The 21,319-nt window shown below is 36.1% G+C and overlaps 1 protein-coding gene across 1 annotated transcript in view; it reads right to left on the reverse strand.

The window, feature by feature from the left end:
* LOC123932792 (uncharacterized protein C8orf34-like) overlaps positions 1 to 21,319 on the reverse strand; it is a 176,556-nt gene that overhangs the window by 31,419 nt on the left and 123,818 nt on the right. The window contains 1 exon segment of the mRNA XM_045991451.1: positions 13,824 to 13,852. Within this exon segment, the coding sequence (XP_045847407.1) occupies positions 13,824 to 13,852 (29 nt within the window).

Genomic DNA, 21,319 nt, shown 5'->3' on the forward strand with positions numbered 1-21,319 from the left:
CTTATTGGCATATAACTGTTGGTAATAATTTCTGATGATTGTTTCTATTTCCTTGGTGTTCGTTGTGATCTCTCCCTTTTCATTCATAATTTTATTAATTTGGGCTTTCTCTCTTTTCTTTTGGATTAGTGTGGCCAATGGTTTATCGGTCTTATTGATTCTTTCAAAAAAGCAGCTTCTAGTTTCATTGATACGTTCTACTGTATCTCTTGTTTCTACCTCATTGATCTCTGCTCTAATCTTGATTATTTCCCTTCTTGCATGTGGAGTTGGTTTGATTTGTTGTTGATTCTCCAGTTCTTTTTTTTTCCCCATTTTATTTATTTATTTATTTTCCATTTTATTTATTTTTTCAGCGTAACAGTATTCATTCTTTTTGCACAACACCCAGTGCTCCATGCAAAACGTGCCCTCCCCATTACCCACCACCTGTTCCCCCAACCTCCCACCCCTGACCCTTCAAAATCCTCAGGTTGCCCCAACCTCCCACCCCTGACCCTTCAAAACCCTCAGGTTGTTTTTCAGAGTCCATAGTCTCTTATGGTTCGCCTCCCCTCCCCAATGTCCATAGCCCGCTCCCCCTCTCCCAATCCCACCTCCCCCCAGCAACCCCCAGTTTGTTTTGTGAGATTAAGAGTCATTTATGGTTTGTCTCCCTCCCAATCCCATCTTGTTTCATTGATTCTCCAGTTCTTTAAGGTGTAGAGACAGCTGGTGTATTCTGGATTTTTTAATTTTTTTGAGGGAGGCTTGGATGGCTATGTATTTCCCCATTAGAACCGCCTTGGCTGTATCCCATAGGTTTTGGACTGAAGTGTCTTCATTCTCATTGGTTTCCATGAATTGTTTAAGTTCATCTTTGATCTCCTGGTTGATCCAAGCATTCTTAAGCAAGGTGGTCTTTAGCTTCCAGGTGTTTGAGTTCCTTCCGAACTTTTCCTTGTGATTGAGTTCCAGTTTCAAAGCATTGTGATCTGAGAATATGCAGGGAATAATGTCAGTCTTTTGGTATCGATTGAGTCCTGCTTTGTGACCCAGTATGTGGTCTATTCTGGAGAAGGTTCCATGTGCACTTGAGAAGAATGAGTATTCTGTTGTTTTAGGGTGGAATGTTCTGTATATGTCGATGAGGTCCATCTGGTCCAATGTTTCATTCAATGCTCTTATTTCTTTATAAATTTTCTGCTTCGATGATCTGTCTATTTCTGAGAGAGGTGTATTAATATCTCCTACTAGTATTGTATTCATATCAATATGACTCATTATCTTGATTAATAGTTTTCTTACGTAATTGGGTGCTCCCATATTGGGGGCATAGATATTCACATATGTTAGATCATCTTGGTGGATAGTCCCTTTAAGAATTATGTAGTGTCCTTCTGTATCTCTGACTACAGTCTTTAGTTTAAAATCTAATTTATCTGATATGAGAATCGCTACCCTGGCCTTCTTTTGAGGCCCATTGGCATGAAAGATACTTCTCCATCCCTTCACTTTCAGTCTGGGTGTATCCTTAGGTTCAAAATGGGTCTCTTGTAGACAACATATGGATGGGTCCTGTCGTTTTATCCAATCTGCAACCCTGTGTCATTTTATGGGCACATTTAGGCCATTCACATTGAGAGTGATTATTGAGAGATAGGTTTTTATTGACATCGTGTTGCCTTTGAAGTCTTTCTGTCTGTAGATTGTTTCTATATTTCTGTTCAATGATATTCTTAGGATTTTTTCTCTTTTATAGGACCCCCCTTAATATTTCCTGCAGTGTCGGCTTGGTGGTTGCATAGTCTTTTAAGCCTTGCCGGTCTTGGAAACTCTTTATCCCTCCATCCATTTTAAATGTCAGTCTTGCTGGATAGAGTATTCTTGGTTGCATGTTCTTCTCATTTAGTACTCTGAATATATTTTGCCAGCTCTTCCTGGCTTGCCAGGTCTCTGTGGAAAGGTCTGACGTTATTCTAATGGGCTTTCCTCTGTATGTAAGGAGCTTTTTTGTCCAGCTACTTTTAAGAGGGTCTGTCATGAAACATAATTCCTCATTCTAACTATAAGGTGTCATGAGGACTTTCGAGAATCTAAAATCTTGGGAGGAAATCTCTCTGCCTCTAGTACATGAACGTTGTTTCCATTCGTGAGATTGGGAAAATTTTCATAGACAACTTCTTCCACTATATCTTCTAGACTTCTTTCTTTTTCCTCCCCTTCAGGGATTCCAATAATTCTGACGTTGGAACGTTTCATGGCATCATTTATTTACCTGATTCTGTTTTCGTGGCTTCTGAGCTGTTTGTTCCAGGCTTCCTCCTGATCCTTTCTCTCTATCTGTTTGTCCTCCAGATCACTAATTCTATCTTCTGTCTCAGTTACCCTAGCTTTTAAAGAATTTAGATCAGATTGGAACTCATTGAGAGCATTTTGAACATCATCCCTGGTGGCTTTCAGTTCTGCCCTAACATTGTGAACATCATCCCTGGTGGCTTTCAGTTCTGCCCTAATCATTTCTGTTTGGTCATCCATGGATTTCTCCAACCTAGCTATTGCCTGGATAATTGTTAGTCTGAATTCCTTTTCTGACATATTGTCTATGTCAATAGCCATTAGCTCTGTTGTAGAAGGCCCATCCTCTGTATTTTTCTTCTGTTGGGTATTCCTCCTCCTAGTCATTTTGGCAAGAGATGATTGAACAGATGCAGCTGGACTTATCGATTGTGGTGCAGTCAATGTGCACCCTGGAACGCTTCTGTGCAATCAGGATTCCCCACCCAAATGAGAGAAAAAAGAAAAGAAAAAGAAATAGAGAAGAAGAAAGAAAAAAAAGGGAAAAGAAAAAAGGAGAAAAAAAAAGAGAGAGAGAGAGAGAGAGATAGGAAAAAAAGGGAAGATAAAAGAGAAGACTCAGTCCAAATGGGCCCCAAGGTAAGATTTGTGAAGTATACAAACAAAAACAGACAAACAAAAAGACTGATAAAAGTATATGACAAGAGAAAAAAATATATATATAAGCAAAAAAAAAAAAAAGGGAAGAACCTCATCAGAAAGAACCCCAAGTATAAGATTTATATATTATCAGGACAAACACAAATTCACAGAAACACTGACAGAAGGAAAAATTGGGAGAGTGGTTATAAATTCTCAGTGTGGGTGAGGAAGGTTATTTTGATTCTTCCTGAATGTATCTTGATGTATTTGTTAAGGGACTCAACTTTCCTAAGTTACAGGGGGATTAGAAACTGGTTTGCCTATAGGGGTAGCATTGATTGGGGAAAGGGGATTACTTTGAAGTTTAACTCTATATGTATAGTAGAAAATAAAAATTAAAAAAGAATAAACTAGAATAAACTAAGTTAAAATTAAAAAAGAATTAAAAAAATAGAAAAGCAAAAGAAAAACACGGGTGTATGTATCAAAAAGTTCAGGTTAGAAGGTCCTTAGGGAACAGAGAACAATCAAATCACTGTGTTTATAATGACGTAGAATAATTCATCTCAGTGTTTTTACACCATCAACCTGAAACACAGTTGTGCTGATTTGTTTCATTTTTCTTTTGATTATTAAAAATTGTTGTTTTAAAAAGATTTTGTTTTAAAATTATATATTTAAGTGGTCCCAAAAGCATATATATTCAAAGTTCTAAGAAATCAAGCCTCTATCCCTAACCTCTCTCTACACATATCTATAGGTAACTTTTAAAAAACAATTGTGTGTGTGTGTGTGTATATGTATTTTACAGTATGACAGATTTTGCTCTTATTATTTTGGTTTTAATATAATCAAATATGTATCTATATTTTCATTACACTTATTCAGATAAATGCTAACACACTTATAAACACATTTCTTCTTCTTGCTTCTTTCACTTAACAATATATGCTGGGAATTACTCTGAAGTCTCTATAGAGATATTCTTTCATTTTTACAACTATATAGTATTCTATTGTGTGGAGGTATTATAATGTATCCAGTATTTTTCCTCTTAATAGACACTTAGCTGTTTTAAATTTTTGCTATTAAAATAGCATGACATCATGCATAAGTCTTTTTTATATTTTTGCCAGTGCGTCTTTAGAATAGATTCAAGGAACTAGGCTCATTTGATCAAAAAGTATTGCACATGAGGTTTTTAAAATACTGGAAGTTTTCCCTGCATAGTGTTTGTACCATTTTGCATTCTCACCATTAATGTCAGAAAGTGCCTATTTCCTCACAGCCTCACCAGAAGAGTATTTTTTATTATATATATTTTTATTATGTTATGTTAGTCACCATACAGTACATCATTAGTTTCTTTTTCCATTTTATTTCATTTTTTTCAGTGTTCCAAAATTATTATTCAAAATTCATTATTTATGCACCACACCCAGTGCTCCATGCAATACGTGCCCTCCATAATACACACCAGCAGGCTCACCCAACTCCCCACTCTCCTCCCCTCCAAAACCCTCAGTTTGCTTCTCAGAGTCCACAGTCTCTCACGGTTTTTTTCCCCCTCCGATTTCCCCCATCTCACTTCTCTCCACCTCCCAATGTCCTCCGTGTTATTCCTCAAGCTCCACAAGTGAAACCATATGATACTTGACCCTCTCTGCTTGACTTACTTCACTCTGCATAATCTCTTCCCATCCCAAGCATGTTGATACAAAAGTTGGGTCTTCATTCTTTCTGATGGAGATAACACTCCATTGTATATACGGACCATATCTTCTTTATCCATTCATCTGTTGAAGGGCATCTTGGTTCTTTCCACAGTTTGGCAACTGTGGGTATTGCTGCTACATCATTAGTTTTTGATGTAGTGTTCCATGATTCATTGTCTGTATATAACACACAGTGCTCTATGCAATATATGCCCTCCTTAATACCCACACCAGCTCACCCACCTGCCCAAAACCCTCAGTTTGATTCCCAGAATCCATAGTCTCTCATGGTTCATTTCCCCTTTTGATTCCCTGTTCATTTTCCCTTCCTTCTCCTAATGTCCTCCATGCCATTCCTTATGTTCCACAAATAAGTGAAACCATACGGTAATTGTCTTTCTCTGTTTGACTTATTTCACTTAACAAAATCTCCTCCAGTTCCAACCGTGTTGATGCAAATATTGGGTATTCATCCCTTCTGATGGCTGAGTAATATTCCATCATACATATGGACCACATCTTCTTTATCCATTCATCTTCTGAAGGGCATCTTGGCTCTTTCCAGTTTGGCTATTGTGGACATTGCTACTATGAATGTTGGGGTGCATATGGCTCTTCTTTTCACTATATCTGTATCTTTGGGGTAAATATCCAGTAGTACAATTACTACAACTACAGGGTAGCTCTATTTTTAACTTTTTGAGGAAACTCCACACTGTTTTCCAAAGCAGTTGCACCATCATCATGCATTCCCACCAGCAGTGTAAGAGGGTTCCCCTTTCTCCACATCCTCTCTAACATTTGCTGTTTCTTGCCTTGTCAATTTTTGCCATTCTAACCGATGTAAGGTGGTATCTCAATGTGGTTTTGCTTTGAAGAGTATTTTAACTAACTTGGGGATTTTTAAAAATCTGACAGGTAAGAAGTAGTGTTTAATTTGCATTTCTCTTATTCTGAATAAGGTGCTTAGCATATTTTCATATGATTAAGAAAATTATCATCTTTTTTCTGTGAACAATCTATTCATATGGCTCATTTTTAGTGGAATTTATTCTCTATTTTTAGACATTTCCTATAATTGGGGTTATTAAGTTTGCCTGTAATATAAACTGCAAATATTTTTCTGTGTCACTTCTCACATTTTATTTTTTGAGAGATAGGTTTTCAAGATAAAATATAAACAATAATACTGGTAGTCTCACTTAATATTAGGACCATTGCTTGTTATAAATCAAACATATGGCCAACACAAGATATTAAGCAGTTTTATGGATTTTCCTCTCCTGTCAAAAATATAGGGTACACATGTAGATGGTCATGTGTGGGTGGGCAAGAGATTCTGGAACACAGAAACAAGACAAAGGATCATAGTAGTGTAAGTATGCCCTAAATTCCAAAACCATTCTCCAAATAATCACACAGACTGGCACACACATACACACACACGGAATGCAATCCAGATTTGTTTGTCTGGGGAGAAATGAATAGAAATGGAAAGTCAACAGCAAAACAAATCTACCTGGTGGAAAAATATGTTATCTTTGAAGGAGTTAAGTTTTCAATCCTTTCATTGGTATACTTAGTGGGGGCAATCTCAGGTAGCTAGAAAGTCCATGGCAGATTATGTCTGTACAAGATCATGTTACTCATATGATATAGCCAGTCTGAAATAATAAAAAATAGTTTCTCTTCAAGCTTCTTACTCCATTGTGAGGCAATATAACATAGTACTTAAGAAAATGGATTTTGGAGTTAATTCACACTCAAATCTAAGTTCTACAGTATATTATCTATATCTGTAAATTCACACGTTACAAAACTCCATGGGCTTCAACTGTCTTTTGTATAGAATGGGCATAAGAGATTTGTCATAGGGCTCTTGAAAATGTTAGTAAGAAAGTGTACTTATGATACCTGGTACAGTACTAGCCATACTATAAGCTTAATAAACATAATCTATTATTATGCAACTAATTAGTCTTTTGCATGGTCTCATATATACTTATTCCATGCTGAAACATTATTCGTGAGCATGAACACCACACTGACTACCTCCCTTTCTAGATTTCTATCATATTAGAACTAGAGCTCTTAATATAATAACTCAAAGAAAATGTCTTTTAAAGATTTTATTTATTTATTTGACAGACAGAAATCACAAGTAGGCAGAGAGGCAGGCAGAGAGAGAGAGAGAGGCAGGCTCCCCACTGAGCAGACAGCCCAATGCGGGGCTCCATCCCAGGACCCTGAGATCATGACCTGAACCAAAGGCAGAGGCTTTAACCCACTGAGCCACCCAGGTGCCCCAGAAAATGTCTTTATAGTAGGAAAATGGTAAGAGGCCACAAAAAGTGAAACTGGATTAGAGAAATGAAACATATTTAGTTCTGGCTATTACACAGTTATTTTCCAAAGACTTAGTGCAGACTTAGTAGGCACTGTGAACAAAGAGTTTCTAATAAAGAAAGTAATTATTAATTGAGTGATTATTCTGCACCAGCACCTGTAATAGGAACTGTACTGGGATAATCCACTGGAGAGACTATGAGTACAGACTCTCGAGTAAAAACTGTCCAGGTTTGAGTTCCAGTTCTTTTTTTACTGTGGGACCAAGGAGAATTATGAGACTCTAAGAGCTCCTATTTTTCATCTATTAGACTGATAACAATAACTATATCATATACATGACATAATTGTTAAGAGCATATGCTCTGAGGTTAATGCTCCTGAGTCTGTGTCCCACTTCTTTCAATTAGTATAACTTCTGATAAGTTTATTAACCTCTCCGCACCCCAATTTTTGTCATTTGAAAGATGGGAATAATCGTATCTAGTTTCACAGGATATTGGTAAATATTAAATAAGATATTGCAGGTAAATAACTTAGAATATTGCCTGGCATGCAGTAAGTTCTCAACAAATGTAAAATATTTTTTCATTAGGATAAAATGGCATAATCTATAAGAAATGGTTAGCTCAAGGTCTAGAATATAGTATGTACTAAATAGTTTATTATTATATCCACTTTTACTATTATTACACCTATTTAAAGATTCAAGGACTAGAAATTCAAGCTGTCATTCAATAGTTAACAAAAGTTAGTTAAATGAGTTGTCTAAATGATGTGTTGTCTAAAAGCGATCCAAACTGTCTATAACCCTAAATACTCTAAAATGTATCTTTTACTTAAGCCAGAACACCAGGGAGCCCTGGTCCCATACCTCGTTATTTAGACTTCCTGTGGAATTGTTCCAACTAAACTTTGCTTTTGCATTATGACACCTGTCTAGGGCAGCAGACGTTATTCAAAGAATGCCTATGGAACTAATAGTCTTATTTACTCTAAGAATACATTATTTTAAACGAATGTAGAACAAATGAACCTTCTAAACCATTTTTAAGTATACAGTTCAGTAAGTACATTCATGATGCTGTCCAAACAAATGTTTACCGGACCTTTCATCTTGTGAAACTGAAGCCCTATAACCACTGAATAACTCCCATGTTCCACTCCTCCAGTCTCTGGCAACTATCATTGTACTTTCTGTTTCTATGAATTTGACTATTTTAGATATTCTGTAGAACTGGAACCATACAGCATATGTCTTCTGTGACTTTTGAGGTTCATCCATGTGGTAGCATATGATAAGATTTCCTTCCTGTCTAAGGTTGAATAATATTCCACTGTATGTGTATATCACGTTTTGTTTATCTATTCATCCATCAGTGGACACTTGGTTGTTTCCACCTTTCGGTTTTTGTGAATAAGGCTACAATGATCATGGATGTGCAAATATCTTTGAGATCTTGCTTTTAGTTCTTTTGGATATGTACCTAGAAGTAAGACTGCTGGATCATCTTATAATTTTATCTCTAAAGTTTTTAAGAACTGCCATACTGTCTTCCATAGTGACTGCACCCTTTTACATTCCCATCAACAGTGTGCAAAGATTCCAATTTCTCTATATCCTTATCAACACTTATTATTTTCTGGGATTTTTCTGATAGTAGCCAACCTAAGCACTTGAGATGATATCTCATTGTGGTGTCGATTTACATCTCTCTAATGATTGGTGATATGGGGATCTTTTCATATTTGCTGGCCATTTATATATCATCTTTAGCGAAATGTTTATTCAAATTCTTTGCTCATTTAAAAATCAGGTTACTTGTTTTGTTGTTGAATTGTAGGAGTTCTTTATATATTCTGGGTATTCACTTCTTATTTTATATATATATATTTATATATATATTTGCAAATATTCCTCATAATCTGGAAGTAATTTTTGCACTCAGTTGATTATATCCTTTGGTGCACAGGAGCATACAAAATTTTTAAGGATATTATTGGTACATTAATATTAATATTAATTGATATATCCACTTCATGAGGATAAATGGAAGATATTTTTCTTAAGATTCAGTAGTAGGAATAGTTAGTTTTCCAATGAACAACTGGTTTGCTATGATCCTGTGAGTGGTGATGATACCAAGTGACAAAAAACCTCAATTGTGGCTCAATTAGAGTGATGATATTGAGCCTCAAGACTGCTTTTGTGCAGGGGACTCATATCTATGCTCTGTTCCCTTTGAAATGATTTTCCCAAATATTCCTTTTAAATGTTTTATATTTTAGATAGTTTAGCAATCTGCCTAAAATTATTTTGAGTGGGAGAGAAACTGATGTTATTTTCAATAGTTACTAAAGCCATAACGTTTCACGGAGAAGGAAAATAAGCCCAGCGTCTATAAATAACTTTCTGAAGTCCACATAATTAGTAAAAAACAGGAGCCAAGGGCGCCTGGGTGGCTCAGTGGGTTAAGCCGCTGCCTTCGGCTCAGGTCATGATCTCGGGGTCCTGGGATCAAGTCCCACATAGGGCTCTCTGCTCAGAAGGGAGCCTGCTTCCCTCTCTCTCTCTCTCTGCCTGCCTCTCTATCTACTTGTGATCTGTCTCTGTCAAATAAATGTTAAAAAAAAAAAAAAAAAAAAAACAGGAGCCAAGGTTCAACCCAAGGTTTACCTTGTGGATTTTTCCAAAATATCAGGCAATTTCTTCAAGCAGTGAAATGAAAATTTCCATAATATGAGACAAGAAGTGTCACTTGTGATGTGGTTGCTATATCCTCTAAGAACTCAGAGGAGTCAGATCACTTTCTGCAAGAGTGATCAGGGAAGGCTTGAGCTTGAAAAATGGAAAAGTTAGGGAGAGGGGAGGGAATGACAATGAGCAAAATTGTAGAAATAAACAAAAAATATGACTTAGAAGTACTGTACCAGCTGCCTAACACTATTCCTATTGAGCGCAAGACAGACTCTGAATAGAGAAAAAGAGAGAAGTAAAGCATTCAATATAAATTTGAGTGACAAAATGGAGCCTGTTTATTCTGGTGTTATAAATTTGGATTTAATATGAAGTAGCAGGGAGTCTAGGAAAATTTTTAGCAGGATTCTCTAAGTAAGTTTCCCTAGAACCAGAGGCTAAAAAAGTGATATATTCATAGGGTCTCTAAAGTGAACCTGTAAGAGAGTAAAGAAAGGAAAAGACAGGGGAAGAAACTAGGCAAATGTATGGGTTTAGGCAAAGTCTACTCACAGCCTGATCTCATAAGGATCTGGAATGTAAATGGCAAGTCAGGGTCTTATTTCAGTCAGTCTCTAGCTGAGGGCCAACTCAGGAATCTCTGGGCAAGATGGCTCCCAATGGATTGAAGCAATCCGCAGGAAAAGAAGGAGTCCAAAAGCACCCAACCCTCACAGAAACTGAAGGATTGGTCATACTGCCCCTGCGAATGGAAACTGAGCAGGCACCAGCCATGGCATTTTAAAGGATGAACTGGAATGGTAGCAGCCTGAAGAATTAGATACAGATATGAAAGGTCATACTATCTGAACCTGAATAGTGGATGTGAAGCAAAATGACAGCTTTCCCAGAATATCCACATCCTTATCCCCCAACCTGGGAATATGTTACATTAAATGGCAAAAGGGACTTAGCATGATTAAGGTTAAAAATGTTAAGATTCAATAATACAAATTAGCCAGGTGGCTCCAATATAATCACATGATCCCACAAAAGCAGAAGATTTTCCTTGCTACAGTTAGCAAGAGATGAGATGTTTCCGGTTTTGAAGATGTAGGAAAATAATAATGCACCAAGAAATAGAGCAGCCTCCAAGAGCTGGAAAAGGCAAGATATCCCCTGGAACTTCAGGAAGGAATGCAACCCTATGACACATTGATTTAAGCCCAGGGAGACTCATTTTGAAATTCTGAACTATAGAAACATAAGATAACAAATTTGCATTCTATTCATTTGTTACAGCAGCAATAGGAAACCAATAGAGAGGAAGGACAGGACTAATGACTAAGAAATTGATAGAATTCCCTCAACTAAAAATAAAAGGTTTAAAGCTAACATTAGCCTCTGTTTTATCTTACTGTTCCCATTTTAAGTAAAATTAATCATTCTTACTACGTTCATCAGAATTCACAAACTTTAAAGCCCACAAGAAAAAAAATCATTTCAAAAAAAATGACCATTGAATATAATTGGAATAAAAGAGTAAATGATTGGTACTTTATAAAGGTTAAGAAAAATAGATCTTTAGAAAACCCCCCAATCTTTTAATAGAAGATTAAAAGAAAGAAATTAACTAATAGTTTTTATTACATTAGAGACATAGGTATCAGGTCAACGCAAGTTGTAAATCATTCCTTTTGGTGTTTTTTTTAGTATCCGATATTCACATTTTCTTACAGAGAAAAATGTAGGACTGTGAGCTCCATGGTCAGCAGAGAGCGCCATGGGACCACCTCTCTTCTCTACCAAAGCTGCTTTCCAGGCAGGCAAATAAGAGTGAGGGGCTATGACTCTGGCAGCCTGTGTTTACCTTTCATTATGTGGAACTCTTAAAAAGTTAGATATGAGAATGGAAACAATTTCTTTACACGAAAATAAGTATTTTTATTTTTTTTGAAAATAAGTATTTTTAAATACAAGTTTACTTATTACAATTATTGACATCTTCCCAATAAAAATAAAAAATATTAAATCTACAATAAATTTCAGCAATTTCCATGAAGTTTTCAAAAATAGGAATATCAGGTAAGTAAATGAAAATCAGCAGTGTATGCAATGTAGTTAACTAGAAACTCCTCTCAGCTAGTACTTGGAAGAGAGAGGGTTTCGGTATGGATGTGTCCTAAGGATCAAGTATCATGGCAACCCCCTGAGGGTGAGGGTGAAATCTATTTTCAGTTGAAAGAACAATTTCTATATTCTTTACCTCACCAAAAAGGTGTAGACACCAACTCCACTGCTAGTTAGAACCCAGAAGAAAGCAAGGACAAGGGCCAAGCAAAATCACACAAGCTCATTTATGGATCAGGCAGCCAGGGCTTTGCAGAATATATTGGAAAGAGCAAGTGAACCTAGAATTAGAGATGATGAGGTCTTTGTACTTTAAGTGAACACAGAATAAAAATGAATGATCAGGGTTTGTGAAATTTCTACAAGTTATAAGGAAGGTCATGGTGTAAGAAGGAGACCAGCTGGGGCAAAGACAATGATGGACACACAGAGGAAGAAGACTAGAAAAGCAGGACAAAGCCAAGAGACTACATGTGCCACTTTTTCTACTTGCTATTATTTTAGTCAAGGTCTAGTTTTGCACAGAGTTGGTACATATATAAATTAATTTTTAAATATGATGGTTTATTAACTCAATACTTAAAAGTACATTGATAAATTTAACTTATTATTTAGTCAAATAACAATGTAATTTTAGGGGACAAAATTCAAAAGGTATAATCCTATTTAGAATAGAAGAGTACTGACTTTATTGTTTTTTATAAAAATAATACAATTATTACATTATAGCTTATTATTTTAAAATGTAATGATTTATAGAATTTCATTTTTTTGTGCAGTACTTTCTATCATTCTCTTTCTATGTATCTAGCCACCAAGCCAGCTATAATATGCCTTCTGTTTAAAGAGATATTTGGGTCAATATTCACCAAATAGTCATGGCTATTTCTAGATGCTTTGCCCTTTTCCAATTACATATCTGAAATCAGTTTTTTTTCAGCTGAAACAACATAACACAATGAGTGCAGAAGTAGTTACGAAAATTCAGAAGTTTCCAATTAAGCCAGGCATTAAAGAGACTTTCAAAAAAATGTAAATAATGTAATATTCTTATAAATACCTTGTTTTGGCAAATAAAGTATTTTCCATAAAAAATGTTATCTTTGTTAACATAATGGTTTTATCACTGTTATTTTTAAAATAAACAACATGTAAATTTTTTAGTAGCCTTAATTTCTTACATGGTAGATACCGATAGATGTAATCTACACTAACTAAAGGCTCTTGAGGCCCCTGTCGTAAGAACGTAGAGGGATCCTGAGACAAAACCAAACCAAACAAAAATGAGTACTTCTATCCCAATGACTCCTAAATGTATAACTAAGTCAAATCTCTCATGAGTAATAGTGCATATAAATATGCTTAACAGACAACTCAAAATAAACAAGCTAAAAGAGAATTCTTAATGTTACTGCAATTGGCCTAGTCTGCTTTTCCCCAGTTTTCCCAGTTTGGGTAAATGGCACTACAGTTTACCTAGTTGCTCCTCTCCCAAACCTAGGAATGAATCATCACTGACTGATTTCTTCTACAACTCCCCACATCGGATACACTTAAAAAGTTCTACTGACACAAGTGTTAAAATATATTCTTAATTATGTCACTTCTCACCACCTTCACAACTATCACCCCGGTGAAGGCACCATTGTATTCTCTTCGCATCTTAGAATTTAAAAACAAAACAATTGAGTAAGGTTTCTAAAGAATAGCTATAAAAAAGTACAAGTGTCTTCCATCTCCTCACCTTCATCATCAGATACAGAAAAAAAAAAACTTTATATATTATTAGTTTTCCTTTTTTCAGTATAGTGATTCAGTGATTCACTTTTCTTTAACCAGATTCTAAAACTCCTGACTCTAAAGAGTAGTGATATAGAGCCTTCATGCAATAACTTTCATAAAAGAATCAAAGCATATAACTGAAAGTTTTGAAGTTGGCACCAATAAATTATACTTGAACACTTTCTATGTTTCAGAAAGTCTTTCATTTAGACAGTGAATTAAAATGGAAATTCTATATTTTCTTTTCAACTTACCTTATCGAGTTCATCTGAAATTGCAATACCTGGGATTCAAAAGAGATGTATAAAAAAAGTTTTAGAAGCAGTCTTTAACAACCCAATGTTAGAAACAAAAGCAAAAGTTCCATTTGTAAAATTAGTACATTTTCCATTCTATTTTTTGCCTTTATTAGCGCTTCAAGATAATGTGGTATATCCTTTCTATGAACAAATTAGGAATTTAAGTCAACTGTAACAGCACAAACTGTTGAACAGTGCAAATGTGCAACAAAAACAAAACACGTACCATACTGCTTGCAGATTGCGAAATGCAGAGCAAACATGCAAAGACAAGTGTAGAGATGTCTTTATGTTATAATGACAATCAAGTACAGCTTAGCATGTTACAATTTTGTTCTTTCTGAAGAATTGATTTAGACTCCTAGAGTGATAAAATATTATAGCAGAATAGTTGTTGGAGATCATTTATTTTAATTCCCTTATTCTATAGCTGAAAACACAGACAACAGAGCTTAAGGAATTTGCCCCATATTCCCTCAGGTTGACAGCTTCTTGAGCCAGTGGATGAATGATTCCTCCTCACAAGTTTGCCGTCAAACCATCCACACATTTCTCACTGTATATCGGTCTAATTTATATCTATACTATTCCTCCAAAATTGGTCTAAATCAGCAATATAACAAGTTTTCCTCCTTAATTTGTTTATTTGTGGTAACAGGCTCTTTTTTAAAAAAAAAAATTTTTATTTATCTGACAGAGAGAAATCACAACTAGGCAGGCAGAGAGAGAGGAGGAAGCAGGCTCCCTGCGGAGCAGAGAGCCCGATGTGGGGCTTGATCCCAGGACCCTGGGATCATGACCTGAGCCGAAGGCAGAGGCTTTAATCCACTGAGCCACCCAGGCGCCCCTCTTTTAACCTCATTCTCCTCCTTGAAATGCTGCCCTCTCTCTTCATTCTCTTTGTCTTCTTCACAGGAGTCCTCTTCTTTGGGGGGTAGGGAGTCCTTCCCTGAAATGCCTGGGGTTTCTTTGCTGAGCTGTCTTTTCTTTTCACTAATACACTTCCCATGGTAATCTAACTCATACCAATGACATTTTTATTTCTCTATACGGTGATGACCAGCAAATCTTTATCCCCAGCATAGACATTCCTGACCTGGTCGCTGAATTCCTGTGGGCATTTCAACCTCGACATATCAGGCTAAAGCCTTCATCCTCCCGTCTCCTCACTTATTTTTTTGAACAATATTTTCCCTGCAGCTGGCCATAGGAACAGGCCCAGTCAGCCCTCAGGTTTGAGGGATGGGGAAAAGGGAAGCTGGTGTCAAATCCCAGTGTAGGATGGGCCAAGAGACAAGGAAAGTCCTAAGGTTTGAAATCAAAGGAAACACAGAGAAAATAAAAACAGATTGTAGCCAACGTTCAGCAGGCTATAAATAAAACCCAAGAAAGAATAAATTGGGTTGGAAAAAAGAACCTGCAAACAGTAGCAAGAAAATAAGTCTGAGTAAAAATCCCCTCACTTGATCAGGTACAGAATGTCTGTACAGAATGCCTGTACTTTTTTGGTTGCTATATATTATTTCGCTCTCCACTGACCTACTAAATCAATTATACACAAAGTAGAAAAAGATGCCCTACTTCATCTCGGTAAGCTGCACGAAACTTCTGCTTGTAGATAAAACTAAAACACACATGTTTCTGAGACACATTCTTCATCACAGTACTCTATGGAATCATTTTTTGGTAAAAGTTATTGGTAACTAAGAATTTTTATGTGTCACTATGCTAAAAGAGAGTCTAGCTACCACTATTGGGATTTGGGGGGACCTAACTTCACAATTATTCAAGGACTCACTGTAATATAAAGACAGCTCCTTCAAAGAACTCAAGAAGACTTCACAAAGGAGCGGCACCGCAGCTGGGGTGTGCAGTGAACCACGGTCCTGTGTAATTACAAATATTTCTGAAAGCCTAACATAAGTCACACACTTATGAATGTTTGGGTTTAAAAAATATACACAAATATGAATGTCACTTAGAATGACTCCAATTTCAAGCTAATGTAGGAATTTCAGAGTATCAAGTGGTTTATGTCATAGTCTATGGATGATTTAAAATACATTATTCTGGTTTATAGAAGCCAAATGCATATTTTAAATGCTTGTATTTACATTTATTATAGTACTAAAGAAGTATTCCTTTCCAATGAGTTCAAGATTAAAATTCAACATATGGTTTAAAAATAAATATTTAAGAGACTCAGTCTATTTTTTAAAAGAGAGAATAAAGATATACTTAAAAAAACAACTCTTTTCTCATCCAAAGTCATAAAACTTAGATATTTAGAATTAAATAATGCATGATTCAAGTGACTGGGATTTTTTAAACTCTCTTGATTTTTTAAATTTTTTTTTTATTTTTTATTTGTATATTTGACAGAGAGAGAGATCACAAGTAGACAGAGAGGCAGGCAGAGAGAGAGAGAGAGGGAAGCAGGGTCCCTGCTGAGCAGAGAGCCCAACGCGGGACTTGATCCCAGGACCCTGAGATCATGACCCGAGCCGAAGGCAGCGGCTTAACCCACTGAGCCACCCAGGCGCCCCCTCTCTTGATTTTTTCAACTTTCTGCATTAATGCCCTTGGCCCTGCAATGAGTTTTCTCATTCGATTGTTAGAAAGCGTTCAGTTGATCCTTAAGTTTTTTACTCCTCATATTTATGAAATCCATTATTCATAAAGATAATAGTAATACTTCATCTATCTAGAATGTAGCCAAGAACCAGCAAGTAAGTCAAAAGGCCTTTGAGTAGTGAGAATACCCGGCACTTATGAGCTAACTCTTTGCAGCCTCTGTTCATGGTCCATTACTCTTGATTTTAGCATGCATCAGGAGCTTCTTTGCAAGTCAAAGAAATATTTGCCAGTGGAAACTGGTGATAAAGAGAAGGTTGCTATGAAGAGATATTAAAGAATGATGAAGTGACAGGTCCCGGAATAAAACTCAAACTAGGTAAACAGGAAACTTCATTTGGGAAAGGAATTATGCCTCTAATTGTTCCAGGTGTTTGGTCTTACATATTTTGTTAAAATACCTACTACTATATTTTCCTAACATTTACATATTTTGATGAATTTGCCCAAGAAATTACCTAAATGTATCTCCACTCTATTATATATACAATTCTTTCCACTCATTATTTATATCAAATTGCCTGGAAATTTTTTCACTTTTTGTTATTCCATTTTTAATCAAAGCTTAAACTGATTAAAAACAGTTGAAAGAATGTTAAAGAAATGCTCTTTTACAGAAGCATGAAGCTGTGATGAGAACAATTCATATTGAAGAGCCAGGATTTTTCTCCTAGTGCCTAGCAGAGCATTCACAGATATTCCCTGAGAGAAGAATAACAATTTTTGGCCATTTCATTAACTCTTAAAAGCCATCATATCTTAAGTCATATTTTTTCAGTTTATAGAAGCTGAGAAGTGGGTAACAGAGAAAATACCCTGGAAAATGTGCAAGAAAAAATATAGTGAGTTGCTATAATATGTTGTAAGGAAAGAAGGCCTAGAGTTTAATTGTGGGACTTTTTTCCCTACTTTTTTTTATTATTTATTTTTTCAGCAAATAAAGCTTTTATATATTTAATTAACATATAATGTACAATTTGTTTCAGGGGTATAGGTCTATGATTCATCAGTCTTACACAATTCACAGCACTCACCATAGCACATATCCTCCCCAACATCCATCAGCCAGCTACCCTATCCCTCCCCCCACCCCCTCTAGCAACCTAATTGTGGGACTCTTGATGTACACTGGCACATGTGGTCTTCCTAAAAGTCACACCAAAACCTTACAGGAAACCCTGTACTATCAGAGTAGCCAAAGAGGCTTGGCTTAGTGTAGCAGTGGGTGTCCACCTTATAAAAGTGGGCTGCCCATAAGAAACCGGGGGAAATGAGTTCCCTCAAAAACTAAGCTTCTCTTCTAGATAAAGAAGCAAGGGCTCCGACAGGCATATCAGAGGTGGCTTCCTGGTTCTGCTGTAGTGCAACCCCATCTGGATGAATTTCATTTGTGTCCTTCAGCCTATGGCATTTCGATTTATTCCAATCTCCAAACAAGTCTCGGTGGTATCAGAAATTTATGCCAAAACACAGTTCTCACATTTCCAAATGTGAGTTGTGCTCTATCAAGGAAACCAAAGCTATCTGCTTCACCAGAATATGCATCTTCCCAGGTATCAGCTTAGCCCTAGAGATAAAAATCAGTTGTAGCTACCAGAAATGGAAGGAGAAATTTTTCAATAGTCTTTACAGCTTAGTCAGTGTAATTAATCCATGAGAGTAGGTCAGAAAATTCATATTGTATGAAATGGAATGAGCTATTTCTCCAAAATGTTTCCCTATGGAAAAAAATCCAAACTGGTACAAACTAGCTTGTGAGAACCAATTCTGCACATTTCTTCCCAACTGTACAATCTCTTTGACATCAGTGGTAGGAATTTCTTACTACAGGTTGCTTGAGGTAAGGGAAACAAAAGCAAAAATGAACTACTTGGACTTCATCAAGATAAAAGTCTTCTGCACAGCAAAGTAAATAATCAACAAAACTAAAAGGCAACCTTCAGAATAGGAAAAAGATATTGCAAATGACATATCTGATAGAGGGTTAATATCCAAGATCCATGAAAAAAAAAACTCCTCAAACTCAATACCTAAAAAAAAAAAAAAAAAATCAAAAGAGAAAACCAGATATCCAGTTAAGAAATGGGCAGAAGGGGGGAAGGGGAGAAGGAAAGAAATGGGCAGAGGACACAAATAGACATTTTTCTAAAGAAGACATTTAGATGACTAACAGACACATGAAAAGATGTTCAACATTACTGATCATCAGGGAAGTACAAATCAAAACCATGATGAGATACTACCTCACACTGGTCAGAATGGCTAAAATTAACTCAGGACACAACAGATGTTGGCAAGGATGCCAACAAAGGAGTAACCTCTTACACTGTTGGTGGGAATGCAAACTGGTGCAGCCACTCTGGAAGATCCTATTGAGGTTCCTCAAAAAGTTAAAAATAGAACTACCCTAAACCCAGCAATTGCACTACTAAGTATTTACCCAAAGGATGCAAAAATACCAATTCTAAGGGGCATATTCACCCTGATGTTTATAGGAGCACTACAGCTTTGAAAAAGGCATGATTTATACAGCATTTCACCTGTCAAACAAAAGGGAAGCTCAGAAATAGACCCATTCAATCTATTTTTCTGCTCAGAAAAGTTAAGTCTAATTGTGCTTATATAATAAAGGAAACATCATTTTCAAATAGAAAATAACTGATGATGCATGCATCTTTTTTTCTGGTATGGTTTTAATTACAAACTACAAAATAAATTACGGACCAGTTGAATAATTTATTTTTATTTTTTTTCCATTTTATTTATTTTTTTCAGCGTAACAGTATTCATTGTTTTTGCACAACACCCAGTGCTCCATGCAAAACGTGCCCTCCCTATTACCCACCACCTGTTCCCCCAACTTCCCACCCCTGACCCTATGGACTCAGTTGAATAATTTTTAAGACACTTAGATATATTGAAAAATCCCTTAACTTAGTCTCAGAAGGGTGTCATATAGGTTTTTCTTTTAAAATCAGCTACCATTTCCAGGTGATATTTTATGTCTTCTCATGACTGGGAATGGTTTTAATTTCCCAAGACCAAAATGCACTATGGGAAGAGGAGGATTTCAGAAAAACACATAATCAAAATAAATTATTTTTCTTAGTTCTCTAACAGAAACCTTTTTAAAAACAAAACAAATGGAATCTTGGTTTGTTAAGTACTGGGTAGCTAGTGGGAAGGAAGCGTCTCATTTGAAAACTCAAATCTCAACATATAATGCTTATCTGAATGGTGAAAATTGACAGCAGTGTAAAAAGAAAAAAGGCAACCAAAAATGACAATAGTTTACAAATTATCTTCTCTAGTTTCCTGAAATTTAGTAAATTTCTGGGAAAAAAAGAGAGAAAATCTTTATAATTTATTTTTGTGTTCATATCTACAAGTAATAAGCGATGGGCTAAGTCTGCTGAGGTAAAATGAAGAGCACTGAGAGTTATTCAGATGACTAATTCCAAAAGGAAGTGATTATGGAGAAGGAACATAAATTTTGGAGAGAATTATACTAGCTATGCAAATTTATTAAATTGTCTGTGTAACTTAGTCATTTCTCTATCACTTCACCAGAAAGAGCTCCTGGTTTGTAAGTTTTCCAACACAGCCCGATACAAAACAGACTTAATAAATGGTGACTACTATCATTATTACTATTATTGATATGTTGACCAGATGAGAAGTTAGATTGCCTTTCATTTTTACATATAGTACATATTATATGTAGGTAGCATATATTATATTTACATATATAATTTCCAGATGATACACATGACACATACTATTAATGTACATATAATACACATATACATGTGTATATACATATAATATGTATATCCATGTTATATACAAATGTGTGTGTTATATATATGTCATTAAAATTCATGTGTTTATAATTCACACATTAACATAGTTGGCAGTAAAAATTGGAGAAGTTGCTAGAAGGGGGCAGAGGACTACACCAGAGATGGAGGTGTCTGAAACAACTACCAGGGTTTGCTGCTTGGGTCTGTATGTACCAGTCTGTGTCAGCTTCATCTCTCTGTTGTGTGCATGGGGTTTCTGCCCAGAGATCTCCTACATTCCTCAGGGCTGACCAATCTCCAAAGAAAGGGTTATTTATCATTTTTGTATTTATTTATCTTTTACACTCCAGTAAGTCAGTGTCATATTACCCCATCCCCTTTTAGGGCACTTTTGTAGATTCCTTCAGGCTTATGTATCTGGTTCATTGTCAAAGAACATTTTGTCATTTGCGCAAGAGCTAATCCTCATTCAAGGGGTCTGCAATAAGAGCTACATACAATGTTTCTAAATCTTGTATTTTTATTTATATAATAGCTTTAAAAATATTGCAGTTTTTCTGTTGCTTTTTTTTCCTTCCTCACTTATTTTTTTAAAAAAGATTTTATTTATTTATTTGACACAGAGAGAGATCACAAGTAGGTAGAGAGGCAGGCAGAGGGAGAAGGGGATGAGGGGCTCGGTCCCAGGACCCTGAGATCATGACCTGAGCCGAAGGCAGGGGCTTAACCCACTGAGCCACCCAGGCACCCCCACCACCTCACTTTATAGTGATGTTATTTTTGGTCTCATTTGCTTATTCTCTGCTCAACTTTCAACTTGGGAGTTGTTCTAGTATTCAGTTTTGAACTTACACTTGTTCTCTTCTTAGTAGACTCATCAGGTCTCAGGGCTGTAATGCCATCACAGGCTGACCCCCAGACTTATTTCTCTAGTCTTCACTGCTCTCCATGCTAGGGCTCAACTGTTCAATGACACTGTCACTTGATTATCTAATATGCAGCATATATGCATAC

Source organism: Meles meles, chromosome 1, assembly GCF_922984935.1.
Source record: "Meles meles chromosome 1, mMelMel3.1 paternal haplotype, whole genome shotgun sequence".
NCBI classification, from domain to species: Eukaryota; Metazoa; Chordata; class Mammalia; order Carnivora; family Mustelidae; genus Meles; species Meles meles.